General features: G+C 42.1%; 1 protein-coding gene across 1 annotated transcript in view; it reads right to left on the reverse strand.

Moving 5' to 3' along the window:
• Nucleotides 1-18,440, reverse strand: part of TIMD4 (T cell immunoglobulin and mucin domain containing 4) — a 33,949-nt gene extending 15,509 nt beyond the window's left edge. The window contains exons 1-5 of the mRNA XM_058551176.1: nt 18,356-18,440; nt 12,375-12,716; nt 9,915-10,172; nt 8,474-8,557; nt 7,328-7,411 (exon numbers count right to left, since the gene is read on the reverse strand). Of these exons, the coding sequence (XP_058407159.1) occupies nt 7,328-7,411; nt 8,474-8,557; nt 9,915-10,172; nt 12,375-12,716; nt 18,356-18,440 (853 nt within the window). The remainder of the gene's footprint in view (nt 1-7,327; nt 7,412-8,473; nt 8,558-9,914; nt 10,173-12,374; nt 12,717-18,355) is intronic.
• Between the last annotated feature and the right edge of the window lie 363 nt (nt 18,441-18,803).

The raw sequence follows: 18,803 nt of genomic DNA on the forward strand, positions 1-18,803 counted from the left end.
AGTCTTCTCCTACCTCCATGGGAGGTCAACATGAGATCTGATTGCTCTTACACCTTCATTTTTCTATCCTCACTCCCTTCTCTCATCTCCATTTTTAGACCAAACCCTACCTCCCTCATTTTTGACTGCATCCCTTTCTCTGGCCCCAGGACAGACCTTGCTCTATTCACTATCCCCTTCTCTCTCTACCCTGCCTCCACTCTAAATATTCACCCTCAAACTTCTTGAAAGAACACCTAACATTCATTCGCTAACACTTGTTCATCTTTGGACTTCAGGGCATCCGCCTACAGACCTAACACTGTTCATTTAATGGTCCTTCTGCCACAGTTCACGGCCACCTTTCTAAATGCGTCATCCTACTTGACCAGCATTCAGAATTCCCTAATATTTAACTGCACCCTCCATAACCTTTGTCATCCCAGCTCTCTCTGCCCTTGTGCTCTCCTGGATCCCTTCCTACTTTTGGTGTCTCCCTCACTGCCTCCTTAGCCTCTGCTTCCACCACACCCTCTCCCAGTCTAGTTGTTCCTTTAGGGAGGTGGAAGTTTCTTCCTTTACACCTCTTCATCCCTCCCTTCATCTCACACAATTTTCTTTAAACGATCCCACAGAAGCTTCACTTACCCACTCTGCTAATGACGCAATATAACAAAGGGTTTAAGAGCTCAGTTTCAAGAGCCAAGAGACCTTGGATTCAAACTCTGGCAAATTTTTTAACCTCTTCAAACCTCGGTTTCTTCTCTTTTATAATGGATGTAATAATAGAATCTTCTTCGTAGATCTAGATAATGCCTCACAATGAGACAGTGCATTGACAGCATTGAGCCCAGCCCTGGCATAAGTGTCGATAAGTGTCATTTATTATCAATGACTCCCAAAATTGTATCTATAGCCCTGAACTGTCCTTTGTGAGATAATATGTATGAAAGTATTGGTATAGTGACAAGTTCCTATTCAGCACTCATAATGTGAACCATCATAGTAATTATTATTTGATCAGAGGTAGGTGGCAATCATCAGAGACACCCATCCCCACCCAGGCATCCATAAGTCAGCCCAGCCCCACGTTTCCGACTGCTTGTTAGACATTTCCCAGAGGAATTTCAAACTCAAGATCTCCCAAACAAGTTTCACTCTTCCTCCTGGGATTCCTTTATCAGTGAACCCATCACATTGATCTCATCTCCCAAGTGTGGAGAACTAGTCATCCTTCCTTCTTACTCCAGTCACCAAGTCCTCTCAATTCTAATTCCTAAATGGCTTTGACTCTGTCCTCTCTCATGGTTACTGCTGCCATCATTCTGGTCTAGACACTCATCTCCAGCCTGAATTATTGTAGGAGCCTCCTGGGCATCCTGTCTTCCTCCAGGCTTGCTCCCCTCTAATATACCTTCCACACTCTTGCCAGAGCAATTTTTCCTAAAAGAGAACTGAAAATCTCATTCCCTGCTCAAAAAACGTAAATGGTTCCTTATGACCCTGGAATGAAATCTGAATTCTTTAGCCCATTAATCAAGTCCTTTAAGAACCTAGGCCATTCCCAGCTTCCTGTCTCCATTAGATTAAACTAGACTATTAACAATCTTCAAAGATTTCATGCTGTTATCAAATCTCCCTGTCTTTGCGCATGCTTTTCTCCCTGCCCGTACACCCTTCCCTCCTCAATGAAATGTTCTTATCCTTGAAGAACCATACAAAGATCATTGAGTGAAATTATCCTGGCCCTCCTTTCCAAGACAGAATCCATCTCTCTCTTCTTTGGGCCCCAGGGCACATTTTCATACTTTTATCTAAAACAAAGTACCCTGGATGACTGTTAGTTATACACAAGTCTGTCTATCCCACCAACGTGTGGCTTCTTTAAGAACAGAGGTCATGACTTACTCATGTTGATATGTCCTATGCTATGTACAGAGAGGCAACTAGATAAGCCATGTTTAACGAATGACAGATGTGAAAGGCCCTTACCAAAAATCATGCTGTTTATTTCCCCATATCCAAACCAAATGCCAAGATAAAGATGTAAAATTCCATCTCCAACCACTTTTCCCTATGAACCCTTTGATTCCATGGAAAGTCCAGCTTGTTCTGGGCCATGAAGCTGGCTTTGCAAAACAAACATACAGTAATAGAAAAAAAATGTTTCTAAAAGCCTCCCCACCCCACTCTGTCACCATCCTACCCCTAGGACCAAGAAAAAGCTCCTATAAGAATCTCAAGGAAAAGGGGCCAGCCCCATGGTATAGCGGTTAAGTGCACGCGCTCCGCTGCTGGTGGCCTGGGTTCGGATCCCGGGTGCGCACAGATGCACAGATTGTCAGGCCATGCTGTGGCATCCTCCCATATAACGTGGAGGAAGATGGGCATGGATGTTAGCTCAGGGCTGATCTTCCTCACAAAAAAAAAACAAATCTCAAGGAAAGAAAAATGTTATTACCCAAGCAATATTCATTTTTTCCAATTTTACTGGATTGACAGCAAAATCCTCAAACACATTTGGGTGCATTCAATTTGAAGTTGTTCTACAGCTTTGACTTCACGCTGGTGATGGGTATAATGATCCATTTGAAGGTTGGAAAAAAAGTGAAACCTAATACTTTAGGAGCAAATACGAAAATCTGAGGGAAACCCACAGGGAAGCTCTGTTGGGAAACAGTTGGCCAACTGCACGTGGGATCAGAACCGGGCTCTGGTCTCAGCTCTCTTCCTAACTCACTACAAGGCCTCTCTCAACTCACTGCCCTTTTCTGGGCTTCAGTTTCCCAGTTTTCCACAGATAACACCCCTCCCCAGGAGTTCATGGATGTAAGTTTAAAACCCTTGAAACGCAGGTGTGCATCTCAGCTCTCCCTCTGTCTAGCTGTGTGATCTTGACAAAGTCACTCCACACCTCTGAGCTCCACTCTGGGCAGCTTTAGAGAAGAGGTGAGGATTTGCCCCCTGACTAGGGCTTCTTCAGACGATGCCTGCAGATCAAACACCTTAAAAGTGGAGGAGGGCACTGAAGTAGGAGACGTGTACTTGGAATTGTCTTATAAAATAAATAACATGAATCTGGATGCCCCTGCGTGGCAAACTCAACCATGGCTGTTCTTCAGCCGCAACTTGATTTCTAAGCCTCAACTATGGAGTGGACCCTCCATAGACTGAGTGATGTGAGGACAGAACAACTGAGACGCGGTAGAAGATGGAAGAGGTCCACCCAAGGGAATAAAACCAATAATTGAGAGTTCTGTAGAGCCACCAAAAAAGGAGTCAGTGAAAAGCTTTCAGAATCTCAGATTTATTCTAATAGTGAGTAGAGAATTACTAACGTGAGATTTTAAAAGCTTTTGCAACTTCCCCAAGTTTGTAATTTTGTCACTCACTGGCTGTTTCCCTGGTGTGACTAGCAGTTAAAAAGACCATAAAATCAAAAAGTGTCTATGTGCTTATAAAGAACAGTGTGTCAACTGGGAGTTTTTGGAAGTGGCCCTGTTACCCCTCTGAACTGGCCTAACAAGGAAGGTGCATAAGGAGGAAGAGAAGCAGAGATGCAAAGGAGAGAGGAAACAGGACTCGCTCATGAAGACTGTCATTCACTAAAGAGTAATTATGTACTACGCATTTTCCTCGTGCATTTCCTCACTTAACAGCCCTGTGAAATAAATACTACTGCTATCTCTGTCGTACATTTGGAAGAAACTGAGATTTAGAGAAGGATAGAACAAGTCACTCACCTGAGATTCTAAAAGAAAAAAAAAAAAGAAAAACAAAAAACAGCAGAAAATGGCAAAGCTGAGATATAACCCTGAGCCTTCAGACTCCTCAACTGAGCTCTTTTACCCCCACCCAATGCTGCCCAGAAGACTGTGAGAAGAAAAAACTAGAAATAAAGGATTTGGGATGTTATTGAGAAAGTAAAAGTGAACCGGAGGCATAATCAGAGGACTTAATCCCAGGCCACCTGATTTTATTTAGGAAATGACATAGTCATGGGCTCTACTCCGCCTGGCTTCAGAGTCCCTACCCAATAGAGACTGGGCCTTGAGGGAGCAACTTGGGACCATTTCATACGTTCCTGCTGCCAAGCCAGAAATGAAATTAATCCTCAGGCTAGACAGAACAATTAAGTTCCTAGGTACCTGGAGGGGTAAGGGTTTGTGTTCCCCTAACAGACTTCTTTAGTTGCGGGGGTGAAACCTAGGAGAGTTTTTATTGTTGTTGTTATTGTTAATTGTTTGTGTTTGAATTATGGTTCCTAACCATTTAGGGCTTTGCAGAACCCTTGGAGAATCTAATTAAAGTCCTAGCTTCTCCCCCAGAAAAATGTGTGTGTGCATATACACACACAATTATACGTATAATTTCAGGGTGATCACCCCCACCCCCTCAAGCTCATCCACAGACAACTGCATCTAGGAGTCCATGGACACAGTTTAAAATCCCTGAAACCTGGGTGTGAGTCCCAGGTCTCCCTCTGCCTAGCTACATGATCTTAGGCAACTCACTCCATGTCTCTGAACTCCATTCTAGGCAGCCATAGAGTGGAGGTGAAGAATTGCCACTCTGGGTAATGCTAATTTTAGGGAATAATAATTTTGACAAGATTCTGTTGAAGGATTTAAACCAGCCCTCAAACATAGAAGCCTTGCCATCCAAAAATTACATGAAGAAGTGAGGAGGGAAGTGGGGATATTTAGCCAGGGAAGGAAAACCCCACAGAGGCGTGCAGCCCTCTGAAATGGGTTGAAAGCATTTTCATGTGAATGAAGAGTAGTCTTATTCTGTAAGTGGCTGCAGAGGGGAGATGGGGTGAGGAGGAAGCAGATAGCCTGGTGTTAGTGTGGCATGAGAGCTGAACAGACATGGGTTAAAACCAGGTCCATCATTTACCAGAGAAGTTACACAACCTTCATGGACTCTGAAATGGAGGTGATAATGGTATCTATCTCACAGGATTTTGTGAAAAATCAAACAAAGTAATGCATGTAAAGTGCATAGTGTTAAAACAAAGAAAGACCTCAGTAGGTTTTAGCTTATCTAATAAACTCTCTGACCCTCCATTTCTTTATCTGTAAAATGAGGATAATATCTGTACCTGACTAGAAGGTCATTGTAAGATTTAAATAAGAAAATATGTGTTAAAAACCCTTGGTACAGCATATAACACACAGCTAAGTCCTCAGTAGATGGTAAGTGCAATTCTTATTATGAATGTGTCATTACAAAAACCAATGGGAAGAGAGAATGGTAAATGAAAGAACATGACCTTTTATTTCAGACTGGAAGGCAAGGCAGGATAAAATAATATCTAAAACAGTGGAATCAGGGCCGGCCCGGTGGCTTAGCGGTTAAGTGCGCGCACTCCACTGCTGGCGGCCCGGGTTCGGATCCCGGGCGTGCACTGACGCACCACTTCTCCGGCCATGCTGAGGCCGCATCCCACATACAGCAACTAGAAGGATGTGCAGCTATGACATACAACTATCTACTGGGGCTTTGGTGGGAGGGGAGGGAAAGACAGTGGAATCAGAGCTCGACTTCCTGGATCTGGTACCTGAGAGCTGTGTGGCCTTGGGAAAGTTACATAAAATAGGGATGTGAGCATCTGCCAAAGAGAGATTGAATGAAGTGGCCCATGAGAACAGCTTGGCACTGCACCAGCACAAGATATGTGCTCAATAAACCCTAGTTTCTTCCATAATGAGTAGATGTTACATGGAGACTGACAGACCTCCCTATAACAAGCTCCCCTTCAGCAGTGCAGCCTATGGATATTACAGCAAGCATTCTTTCTCTTCTGGGATTTATCAAGGAGGAGTGAAATGAAAATTATCAGGAGTACTATAGAAGAGGGTAAAACATCAGATGACCTCTTGCTCCCTTGCAAATCAATGTAGAATAGTCCAAGACTTAAAAGGCATAAATGATAACACTTTGAAAACTCCTTGTCCACTCTGCATCCCTTTTCTAGTTGCTACCTTCTCTTCTGCCGGAAAATAGACCCCCACCCTTACCCATCCCACGGACAAAGATCATTTGGATCTTCGGAGCCCTGTTTCCTTAAGTTATCAACAACCAGTCCTGATTTTCCGTCTTCCCGCTGTCTGAGTCAGTGCATGCCAAAGCTTTTCCACGTTAGAGCACCCTGGCATTTCATCTTGATGCATAGTCTTCCTTCAAAACCTGTCCCTTTTCCACTCACTTTTGTCTGTCCCCTCCAATTCTATCTTCCGAGACTTTGTGAGTGGTGTTACATTGCCTCCTTCACAGAGTTAAAGGATGGCTGTTTTCTGGCTAATAAACATATAAAAAAGACACTTAAACTCTGTGTTAATCAGAACAACAAAGGAAGGAGATGACATTTTCTCAGGAGATTGAAAAAATTAAACAAATGGTCATATCAAGTGGAGGGAGGATATGAGAAAGCAGATACTCCCTGGGTGGGAAAATAAATTGGCACAGCCTTTTCCGGAGAACAATTTTGTAACAGTTATTAAATTTAAAAGTGCACACTTCTTTCAGCTAGCATTTCTCCTTCTCGGTCACCGCCCTAGCTAGAGAAACACTTGCATAAACACTTAAGGAGACACTCAACATACAGGAATGTTCACTGCCAACTATTTATGATAATGAAACATTGGAACAACCTAAATGCCCCTCAATGGGCAATGGATACTATAAGTATTTGTAGTGTAAAATACTATACAGCAATTTAACATGATGGTGCAGATCTACACGGACCCAAGAAGAAAGTGGCCCAGCGCATAATGTTAGATGAATAAAACAAAACGCGGAAGGCTGCGTACAGTGTGATAGCATTTTTTAAAAACCCACACACAAAACAAACTGTATATTTCTGTATCTATGCACACACATTGGGAATAGAAAAAGATCTGAAGAATGATCATCTTCAACTAACAGCAGTGATTATCTCAGAGGATGGGCTGGGATTAAAGACAGGAAGTCAAAGAGAATTTTATTTCTACCTTTTTTTATGTATCCCTAACAAAAATACATTAGTGTGCTATTTGTGTAATTTAAAATAAGTTAATAATATTTTGAAAAGTGAATGGGTGATTTTCCTACTAGCATTCCTAGCTTCAAGTCAGAAGCGGCTGAGGAAGAAGGGGGATCCCAGCAGGGGGATGAAGGAGTAAGTGGGGAAGGAAGAAGCCGGCACTGATTCCTTTAGCGTGTTTCACTTTCATCCCAGCTTGCTGGAGGATGTAAGACGTGACCACAGTGGAACCAAAATAGCTGAATCCCAAGACAAGCAGGCAGATGACAGACTGTCCCCGGGGCCAAAGACAAACCACTCTCGGGAACACAGCCCCCTCACCTCTTGGCTGAGGAGAAGTCACCAAGTCACTCATTTCCCACATCGATGCCTGGGATGTTGACTGCGGAACCCAATCTTTGGACTCTGGAAAAAACAAAGGAAAAGAGAAAACAAACTTAGATAAATGCTTATCTTCCTATTTTTGGTGGCCCACTGTCCCCTAAACTGACTTTTGTCATAAAAAAGAAGAGCTAATGTTTACTGGGTATTTAGTACATGCTGGACATTGTTCTAAGTGATCTACATGCCATCTCTCATTGAATCCTCAGAAAGAGACATAGGATACGTGTCACTACTATTCCCATTTTACCAATGAGGAAGCCAAGGCCCAGAGAGATTAAGTAACTTTCTCAAAGTCACACAGCAGGTAAGAGGCAGGATTTGTACCCAGGCAGTGTCATGTCAGAGCACACACATGAGCCACTCTACTGTACTGCCTCCCTGTGTTGTACTATCACAAGCCTTGATTTATTTACCCCACAGGTGTCTGTTTTCTCCCACTTGACTATAAGCCTCATTGAGGGAACATCTACAATTTAAGTGCCTACTGTGTGCCATGTAAGGCTTTTGCATGTGTGAAGTTATACAATTCTACAACAAACCTAGGAATAAACCAAGGCCAGAGATCCCCGACAAAAAGGAGTAGAACTGGCAGTGAAGCCTGGGCAGTCCTCTCTAGCACCCTCAAGGTGCTTGTCTTATTTTTAGGGTATTCTCTGCCCCAGGGCCCTAGTAAATCCTAAAGAAGTCTTGACGGGTGGATAAAAGGACAAATGAATGAAAGAATTCTCCCTCCACTATAAAAAGCCAATGAGGTCAACAAAAGAAGATTGGTGTGCTTAGAATTAGGATGAGACAGCTAAGCACCACCTAGCCCAGAGTGGAAAGGCAGATATTCTAGACACATGCCACCGTGGAGAATTGCACAAACAAATCAACGTCGATGTCTGTCTGCCTGTCTGTCTCTCTCTCTCAAGTCACAAGAATGAATGAACCACAAATGCTGCCCTGACACCAATTTGTCCTAGGTGGGCTTCATGGCACACAGGACCCAAAAGTTATCTCTAGTCATCTGATTCAACAACATTTTATTCTCCTTAATCCAAAGGATGAGAAGAGAAGAGGGGAGAGCACGTGTCCACATACCTTCAGATGTGAACAAGGCAGTGTCTCCGGAAGTCACCTCAGAGGGTGTCTGGGAGTCACTGGAGGGAGGGAAAGTTTCTGATTCTGGAAGAGAAAAAAAGTTTGATAAAAGGCAGCTAAAAAATAAGTGTTTGTGCTGAGTGGTGGGATTCAGGTCTATTTTTATAGTTGTCTTCGTGCTTTTCTATATATTTCAGGTTTTCTTCAAGGATTGCAAGTAATTTTTAGAATCAAGGGAAAAAATTACAAATGTTGTATTTTAAGATTTTAAAGGCCAAAAGAATAAAAAATACGTACAAAAATTGATTGGTTTATAGTTCACGGATTTTAGGTGACTACTCAGAGTATAATAGAATTAACCAATTCAATACTGTAAAGCTATTTAGATAAGCCAGGTCTTACCGAGGCAGTTGAAATACCTAAGAAAGCCTTCAAACTATCCTATGATGGTTTTCCAATATTCTTACCTGAGAATCAGAGGTTGAAACACGGTGGGAGCTTTGATAAGTCCCTGTAAGTAACGGAGCTAGTAACTCAGTGAGAGGTCCAAGATGAGGATCAAGAAAGATTCAGAAGAAAAAAGAAAGAGGAAACAAGCGTAGAACCAGTTCATCATCAGGGGATATTTTAAGGCCTTTAAGGGCTTTCCTCAACCAATCTTTGATGCCCAAGCAGAGAATTAACCCCCGGCAGGACGGAACTAGAATCTGACCCAGGGTGACATTTCCTGCTTCTTCAATAAACGTCTCCAAGACTCCTGGAAGGTCAATTGGAGAGCCAAAAAAGCTGACTTTTCAAAAACACAAAAGAAAAAAACAGGAAAAAAACAAAAAGGAAACCATAAAACAAAGAAAAGGAAGATTTAGTGAAACCACATCCTCACACACACACACACACAGACACACACACACACAAATGCACAATTTTGGGCTGAACTGTATCCCCCCCAAATTTATATGTTGACATTCTTACCCCCAGTACCTAAGAATGTGACTGTATGTGGAGAAAGAAGTAATTAAGGTAAAATGAGGTTATATGAATGGGCCCTAATCCAATATTACTGGTGTCTTTATAAGAAGAGGAGATTAGGAAACAGACATGCACAAAGAGAAGACCATGTGATGACGTAGGGAGAAGATGGCCATCTATAAACCAAATAAAGAGGCCCCAGAAGAAATCAACCCTCCTGACACCTTTATCTCAGACTTCTAGCCTCCAGAATTGTGAAAAAATAAATTTCTGTTGTTTAAGGCACCCATTCTGTGGTATTTGTTACCACAGCTCTAGCAAACTAATACACACACACACACACCCACACACACACACACACACACACAAGCAAGTTTCTGGGCTGCCCCATTCAGTGGGAGAACCCTGTTCCAAAGGAACTAAGATACATCTGACCAGCAGAAGGGAAAGAATGGCCAATTGTACTACGTACCTTCAGTGAGGAAAGGCCCTTCTGGGGAGGGCTCAGTGATCAGAAGAATTGTGGTTGCCTCAGGAAGGTTACTCAGTGTTGTTGGAGAGCATGTGGTTGCCATTGTTGTGAGGGCAGTGGTGGTTTTTGTCTCAAGTGGTGTTCCAGTTGTGAGGTCAGGTGTCGTCATGACTGTTGTTGGAAGCACAGCTGTGCTTGTCGTCATAGCAGTGGTGGTGGTTGGGCGACGAGTTGTTCTTGACTCGGTGGTTGTTGTAGCTGTAACCAATAGAAGATATGTCTGATACTAAGTGGAGATGGAGGAAAAGGGAAACAATACAAATATATCTGGGATCCATCCGTTTCTCTCCTTTTCTGTGGCCCTCACCTGGTCCACTGGCCAGGACCATTGTAGTGCCCACGAAAATTGCGTTTCTTGCCTCTACTCTTGACCTTTCGAATCTGTTCTTCACACATTGGCTAGAGTAATCTTTTAAAATGACAAATGTAATTATGTCGGTCCCCTGCTTAAAACTTTTTACTGGGTCCTCCTTGCCCTTAAGATAAAGAACCCAACTCCCAACCTTGGCCTGCGTAACTCCACCTGATCTGGCTCTGTCTTTCTTTCCAATCTCATGTCTCCACTCTACTCATCTCACTTTTCCCCAGCCCACCGGCCTTTCTTCAGTTCTTTGAAGAGTGACCTTCTGGCTGGAGGAACTTTGAACCTGCTGCTTCCTAGTCTCTCTGTTCAATAGGCTAACTCCTACTTAACTTTCATGTCTCAGCCAAAAGGACACTTCTGCAAGGAGGTCATCCATATTCTAATAAGAATTAGGTCTCTTGGTTTTGCGCTCTCGTACTTTACCTTGACAGCATTTCTTGCATTTCATAACTACACATTTATTTGGTGACTATTGTTTAACACCTGCTTCTCCCACTAGACTGTTAGCCCCATAAAGGGAAAATCTGGTATTTATTTTGTTCTCTGCTACAAATATAATACCTACCACAGTGCTGGCACGTAGTAGGTGTTCCATAAACATTGCATGGATGAGTGAATTAAGGATTGCATCTGAAGTGAGCCCAAATACAAAATTCCAGTCAAGCAAGATGAATAAGCTCTAGAGATCTGCTGCACAACATTGCACCTACAGTTAACAATAATATATTGTGCACTTGAAAATTTATTAAGGTAGGATAGAACTCATTTTAGGTGTTCTTTCCACAATGAAATAAAATTAAAATTAAAATCTGAAAATAAAGTGAGCCCAAAGTATGCAACATAGGGTGAGAATGTAGTCTCTTTCAGATGTTAAAGATTAGTTCATGCCAACACAACTCACCTCTAACCATTTGAATTTGGGTTCATTAGCCACAGTTATTCTACAGATACCCCCTTCTCTTAAATACACCAAATATCTATTAACTCTAATGGACCAGAGAGACCCCATTAGTTTCAAGTGAACTTAGAAATGACTCCACAGAGTGCTGAGGTCAACAAGTACTTTATAAAACAATAGCTGGTTATACCAGGCTTGAAAGAAGAAGACTTGGATTGGCATCATTTATCTTCAATAAATCAGAGTAATACCTTCTATCTCACAAAGTTACTTTGAGAGAAAAATATACTAATGTGTATGAAAGTTCTCTGATTAGAAGTATCCACATCAGTTGTTCTCAAATTTTAGAGTGCATTTGAATCACCTGAGAAGCTTGTTAAGTGTATAGATATCCAGACCCTGCCTTCCAAGATGCCAATCCAGTTAGGAATAGAGCTCAAGAATCCTCCATTATTGACGCAGATTGAAAACAGAGCTTACTTTGAGAAACTCCATTCCAGACAAGCAGGAAAGATGATTATCATTAACATAATTCAACTATAGCCTGCCCTCCATGCAACTTACATCTTGAGGAGTTCTGCCATATTCCAAATTTCATCAAAAGCAATGATAGTAAGAGGAGGAAAGAACACCTGAAAACTAGTATGACTTTCTCCAAATCCCACGCCCTTTCCCTCTGCCAGAAGTCACACACTATTGGCTTATGAGCTGAAGATGACCCAGGGACACATTTTATTTAGTTTACGCAGTATTTTTTTTTAATTTTGAAATCTTTCCCAACGTGCAAAAATCAATATAGTTCACATAAAAATTGAGAAATCCGTAAACACTGGACCCAAGTTTCTGCAAGGCAACAATACGCTAACTAAGAAGCAGCTGCCCTCTTCAGATTGACCCTGCAATTCACTGATTCCCTTCCCGAACCCCAACACACACTCATTCATTTCTGTGGCCTTCTTGGCCCCCATGGGCATTGCACCATACCACGGCTCCTCTAGTCATAGCAACACATCTCAGATTTAATCCGCCCACTATTTGGTTAAGCAGCTACAGTCTCTCCAACAGCACTCACTGAATCCATCACTCATTAACCACTGACTCTCTTCCTCCACACACAGCAGCCTCTTTGCGGGCTCACCTCTACTCAGCTGCAGGCGAATGTTCTTTTTCACATCGTTGAACCAGCCAGGCACCTCTATGCGGCAGCAGTACACACTGCTGTCGGCTTCGTTGGTGTTAGAGATGGTCAAGGAGACATCGCCTCTCTGGATATTCCCCTGAAGTTTGTATTTTGACGACTTGCTCCAGAGCACCCTACTCCCATCAGTGTGGAGAAGCTCTTCATTGCATTTGGAGTTGGGACACTGGCCTTTGCCCCAGCACATGCTGTTGCCATTCTGAGACCAGGAGGAGTACATACAGGGCAAAGTCACCGTCTGACCCAAATATGCTCTCACGACAATCTCTGATGCGGTTGAAGCTATGAGGAAAGATGAGAAAACTAGGTTGTGTGGTACTAAAATTTCTCAAATATGTTACACAGTGATTGCGTAGATAGATGCTTTCAGGAAGATGAAGAGAGTCATAGCCTATGTGTTTCTTTAGCCTAAATTCTGATGTGCCCTTCACTGCTGCTGAGCTCCTAACTTAACACACTTCCATCCCCCAAGTGGAGACAGTTGGCTCCCCTGAGTCTCTGAACTCATCTCTGCAGCAAGACCTTTTTGCTGATTTAAAAACTCTGATCTTGAGTACCGTTCAATAAGCCAATAAACTCTCCTGTGAAAAATCTTGATCCTTTAACCCAATTCCACTAACTCATATAAACAGGTCCAAAAACAACACTCTACCCACTGTATCTCATTAAGCAGTGATCATGGACTGCTAACTCGAATGCCTCAAATGAGCCTCCCTCTGTCTTCCAATCCAGAGAGTGCTATGGCAGGAAGATAGGCTGTTGAATTATATTCCGTTGTTCTTCTCTCCTTTTAGTATTAGAAATAGAAATTAATTGCTCTGGACCATTTATTTATTGCTGGAGAATATGAAGTTAGGTGGAGTTGAAGGATTCTTTTAATGTTAGGACTGGAAGGGACCACAGGAATTATCTAGAATGGCAGCTGTGACATACAAAAATGCTGGAGGGTTAGTTTTACCATATTAGCTATGAGATGGAAGGTATCACGATTTCTAAAATGAAGTATCCATGTTCCCCAGCCTCAGCTGTTCATCAGCATGACCTAGAGAGCTTGTTAAAAATACTTGATTGCCCAAGTCAGAATCACTGAAGCCAAGGCCCACGGAAATGTACATAACCAAGTTCTCTAGGTCATTCCGTTATTATTGGCCACTCACCCAGGGTTTGAGGACCACTAGACAAGCTCTCCTAAGGTTAGTTTCATCTTTGAGAATCTGCAAAACATTTTCACTGCTGCAAATGTTAAGCCCACTGGTTTAATTGAGCATCAGCGATTGTTATAAACCAAATAAAAGCTATTGAAGTGAGAGCCAGGCAGGCTGAAGCTCAAATCATCAAGACCACATCCTGCTCCCTCTTGGTACCTAGGTCTCTGCTCATTATTTTCTCCAAAGTACCCTCCTGTGAGACTCTCTATTCACAAATTTTGTTGACCCAGTTGGCTAAGTTGTATAAGACATGGCCAGCAGTACCCTGTTCCTCCCTGACCCAGGTGTCAGGAACGTTCAGTTACCCCTCTCCAGGAGAAGGCCGGCACAGCCCTAAGAGTCGCTACATAGTAAGCAAAACATTGTGCTTCCTGAGTTTATCACAGTTGGCTTTCATGACGAAGGTCATTCCAAATTGAGACCAGCCTGGAGACTTCCCTGAGCTCACAGTCTCTTCACTTTGTCACAGTGGAAATGTTTCCCAGATTGTAAAATGCTATGGAAGCCCATTTTGCCCACTATGAAGCCAGGAAAAAAATAAGAAATTCCTTGTCATCACCCTCAGCTGTGTTAGCAACACAGAACACATGCACCTAAAACTAATAACTTCTAAAATATGAGTTAGTTCCTATGAATGTTGGGTAAATTAATTTTAAAAAGGTACAAGAATTATTTCTACTGGAGATTCAACAGTTCGTTTTCCCAAGTATCATAGCATAGAAGGAGGCATCCCACTACTCAGTAAGAAAAGAGTGCATCCCATAAGTTTTGATATGTTATGTTTTCATTTTCATTTGTCTCAGTATATTTCTTTTATTTCCCTTTTGATTTTTCCTTTGATCCATTGGTTGTTCAGAAGTGTGTTGTCTAATTCCACACATTTGTGAATTTTTCAATTTTATTCCTATTATTCAATTCCAGTTTCATACCTTTGTGTTCAGGAAAAATATTGATATGATTTCAATCTTCTTGAATTTGTTAAGACTTGTTTTGTGGCCTAACATGTGATCTATCCTAGAGAATGTTTGGTGTGTGCTTGAGAAGCATGTGTGTTCTGCTGCTGTTGAAAGGAACGTTCTGTACATGTCTTCTGTTAGGTCAATTTGGTGTAAATGTTAAGTCTGCTGTTCTCTTATTGATTTTCTATCTGGATGATCTATCCATTGTTGAGAGTGGAGTATTGAAGTTTTCTACCATTATTGTATTGCTGTCTTTTTTTCCCTTCAGTCTGTTAATATTTTCTTTATATATTTAGGTGTTCTAATGTTGGGTGAATATATATTTATAATTGTTACATCTTCCCAAATAAATTGACACTTTTATCATTGTATAATGACCTTTGTCTCTTGTAACAGTTTTTGACTTAAAATCTATTTTGTCTGATATAAGTATAGCGACCTCTGCTCTCTTTTGGTTACAATTTGTGTGGAATATCTTTTTTCATACCTTCACTTTCAGCCTATGTGTGTCCTTAAAGCTAAAGTGAGTCTCTTGTACACAGCTTACAGTTGGATCTTGTTTTTTTAATCCATTCAGCCACTCTATGTGTCTTGATTGGGGAATTTAATCCATTTACATTTAAAGTAATTATTGATAGGTAGAGAATTACTATTGCCATTTTGTTAACTGTTTTCTGTCTGTTTTGTAGTTCTTTAGGTCCTTTCTTCTTCTCTTGATTTCTTCCTTTGTTAGTTGATTGTTTTTTTGTAGTGTTATATTTTTTGTTTATCTGTAATAAAATTTTCTTTATGATTTCTTTATGATTGCCATGGGGCTGCCATGGTAAAACTGGCAAAGGACTTAACAGGCAATTCACAGATAAGACCAGTAAACTTCATCTATTAGAGTGGCAAAAATTTAGAATGTGATAGTATCAAGTGTTGGCCAGACAGGGACCTAAAAAATGACTTAGCCTACTGGAGTAAACTGGAGAGAAATGGAGTGTGAGTTGGTACAGCCACACTGTGGAGTAATTTGGCAGTTTCTATTAATACTCAGCATACACGTGTCTTAGCTAAGCCTGAGGAATTTCATGTGTTGTTATCCACCCTGGAAAAACAGACGTGTGCAAGGAAACCTGTTTGCAAATATTTACTGCAGCCCTCATATATATGTGAATGGAACGGACAATGTGTATATGAAGAATGGCTAAACTGTGGCATATTCCCTCCATGGAATCATATGTAGAAGATTAATAGGATTAGAGAGATCTATATCAATGGGCATGAAAACTCCAAGCCTTATTCATGTGTGAAAAGGGCAAATTCCAAAGCAATGCATAAAATATAAAACCATTTTATAAAATAAATAAATAAGACAGTTTGCATTTTGTTGTGGGTGCAGACGTATGAAGGGAAGTGCGTATAATAGTGTCCGGTGAGACATACACCCGACTCATTCTTCAGTCACCTCGATGATCAGGGGAAAGGGACTGGGCTGGAGGTAGTAGTCAAAAGGGATTTTAGCTTTATAACATTTTAATTTTTTCCACTAAGGTTGTTTCTGTATTAGTCATCTAATCAAAAATTACTGTTAAAAAAAGTAAGCAGGCAATTTGGTGTGGCAGAAAAACACCCATTCGGCTTACATGAAAAACCTCATTCTGCCAGCCACTGCTTTTGTGTTCTTAGAGGAAAGGCACAATAACCCTGACCTCATTATCATCATAAGACAAAGAGGAGAGATTATGCTCCCCTCAGAAATAGTTCTATGGTTCATATGAGATGAAGTATCAAATGCCACATGAAATTAACAAAGTATTAGTACAAGTAACCAAGCACTTCTACAGAATTTAGAAATAGGACAAGAAACTGTTCCTTCCATCTGCAAAAGTATCCTGGAGCAAAGGAATCGTTGGTATCAAATTAATTCCCCTTTGGGGGAATTAGCTAGGATGGTGGGTACAACCTTGGTTCTGGTGCAAGCTCGGTTCCTTCTCTTGCTGGGGACCTTAAGAAAGGCCCTTTTCCAATCCAAGTCTCAGTTTCACCATCTACAGAGTGAAGCGTTTGATTTGGCATCTTTTAAGAGTACATCTGGCTCTGATTGATCCTCCATGGTTCTCTCTCTTCTGAATTGGTCATTTTAGAAAAGGTACAAATGGTACAGACAGGCCACCAGGTGCTGCCTCTTTCAAGAAAAGCTGGAGAAGCCCACTCAATCAGTGTCCAGCCAGTAGCAGGAAAGGTGGACACAGACTCTGGCAACTTTCAGCACAGAAAAACTCTCCACACCTCAAATTCCCAGGACAAGACAAAGAACAGTAAAAAACATTGGTAAAGAAAGTGACAGGGACTGCTTACATTCCACTAACTCCTACTGAGTATTTGGGGAGAGAGTCAGTTAAGTGAGCAACTACTACCGGGTGACCAGTTCTCCAACAGGGGACGCCAGGGAGGACAGGAACTCGTAGCAGAAACACCTACGCTAGTCCGGAGGCTCTGGGTGCTCAGGAAGAGCCTGACTTAGGTGGAGACCTGAGGATGCATGGAGTTACAGAGGAAAGAAAGGCAGAAAGAACAGCATGACAAAGGGGTAGAGAGAACACATATGTCTTCCTTCGAATGTAGGTGTTTTCCCAAGTCTTATGGCACATTTGAAAGACTTGGGCAAATAACTACAAACTTTTAAAACTTCAAGGGAATTAAGTATTATCTAGTCCTAGAATCACGTATTGTTGTAACTGGTCTTATCCAGGCCCCTCATTTCGTACTTGGAAGAGCCAGAGCAATTCAGACACGTTCACAATCTCAATGGTTAGTGACCAAGACACAGCTGCAGCTCAGCCCTGAACATTTTGCCCTGTACCACCCAGGATGCACAGGTACATAGATTTGCATCGTCCAAAACCCGGAAACAATGTGCAGAAAAGAAACCTCACCTTGAAGCCTCATCCCCAGGAAAATAAGACAAAACAAAAAGCAAACAAAAACTCCTGAGAATAAAGAGAAAAATAAGAATTATAATAAGAGCTCTTACCAGAACAAATGCCTCCGGCCCTGACTGTGCTAATAATACCTACAGAGGAAATTCTTTTCCCCACTTCATCTGACTCCTTATTTCTGTGTTTCTTCTTAAATTGACGTTTCTTATATGAATACAAATTACCCCACCGTAAGACCCCAAAACCAGTCTTAGGATAAACCTTGTGTAACAAGGAAGGAGAGAGACCCTCCAAAGAAGAAAACCTAGGGAGATTCAAAGAAGTGGGCTTCTGCTTTACTGACGCCCGATCAGCCACGGAAATCCCTCACAGGATGCCAAGCTGTCCAGGAACCCCTGCATGGAAGGATTCAGAACACTTACTCAGACAAAGCCACCCGAGTTCAATCAGCACCCAGAGAACGAGAGGTCTTTTAGACATTTTGACTGTCGGCAGGCCCCAGGAGTCTGTCTGTCTGTCCAAAGTCCATTTCTTATACTCCAGTTAATGCTGACGGGGCGGGACCTTTACTTTCATTTCTCTTTTTGCCTCATAATCTTCCCTTTCCCCCATCCTGAATGGCCTCCCTCAATCCAGGATGCACGATAAAATGTGCTAAGCACTTTTCTCCTGGCCACTAGCGTGTGTGTGCTGCTGTGTGGACTGATGGCATGGGTGTACGTGTACTCCTCTGTCCATGCGTACAGCAGGACTTCCTACACGTGCATGAGCACTCATGTGTGTGCTTGTACGCATGTGCGCGTGTAAGCTGTGCGTGAGCCACGGCCCACCTGGCTGCTGTGTAGCTTGTAACAACATGCGATGAACGCTCCTCACGGGTAGCTGTTTACGTGTGGACATGTACACGGTCCTCATAGTGGCCATGGGAAAGTTAGTCGGGCATTTGGCTCTGCTTCCATTCTGGGTTCTCCTTCACCCAGACTGTTGGCCCCTTTGCCCTGATAATGGAGAAAGAAAAGCAGAGCCGCAATCAACCATCATATAAGCCAAAATCACCATTAGAGTTTATTGGACAAGGAAAGAAGAGGTTCAATAGAGGAAGCATACTGTTGTCGTTACAAGACAGGCTCAGGTAACAACAAGCCTAAGGTCTGGGGCCAATTCCACCACTTGTTAATGAAGCCACTTGCTGGGGAAGAGCACGAAAGATAATTCATGAACCAGGTTACAGGGCTTGAACTAGATGATATTTATGGCCCTTCTGGACTCTACAGATTC

The sequence above is a fragment of the Diceros bicornis genome, chromosome 1 (assembly GCF_020826845.1).
Source record: "Diceros bicornis minor isolate mBicDic1 chromosome 1, mDicBic1.mat.cur, whole genome shotgun sequence".
Classification (NCBI taxonomy): domain Eukaryota; kingdom Metazoa; phylum Chordata; class Mammalia; order Perissodactyla; family Rhinocerotidae; genus Diceros; species Diceros bicornis.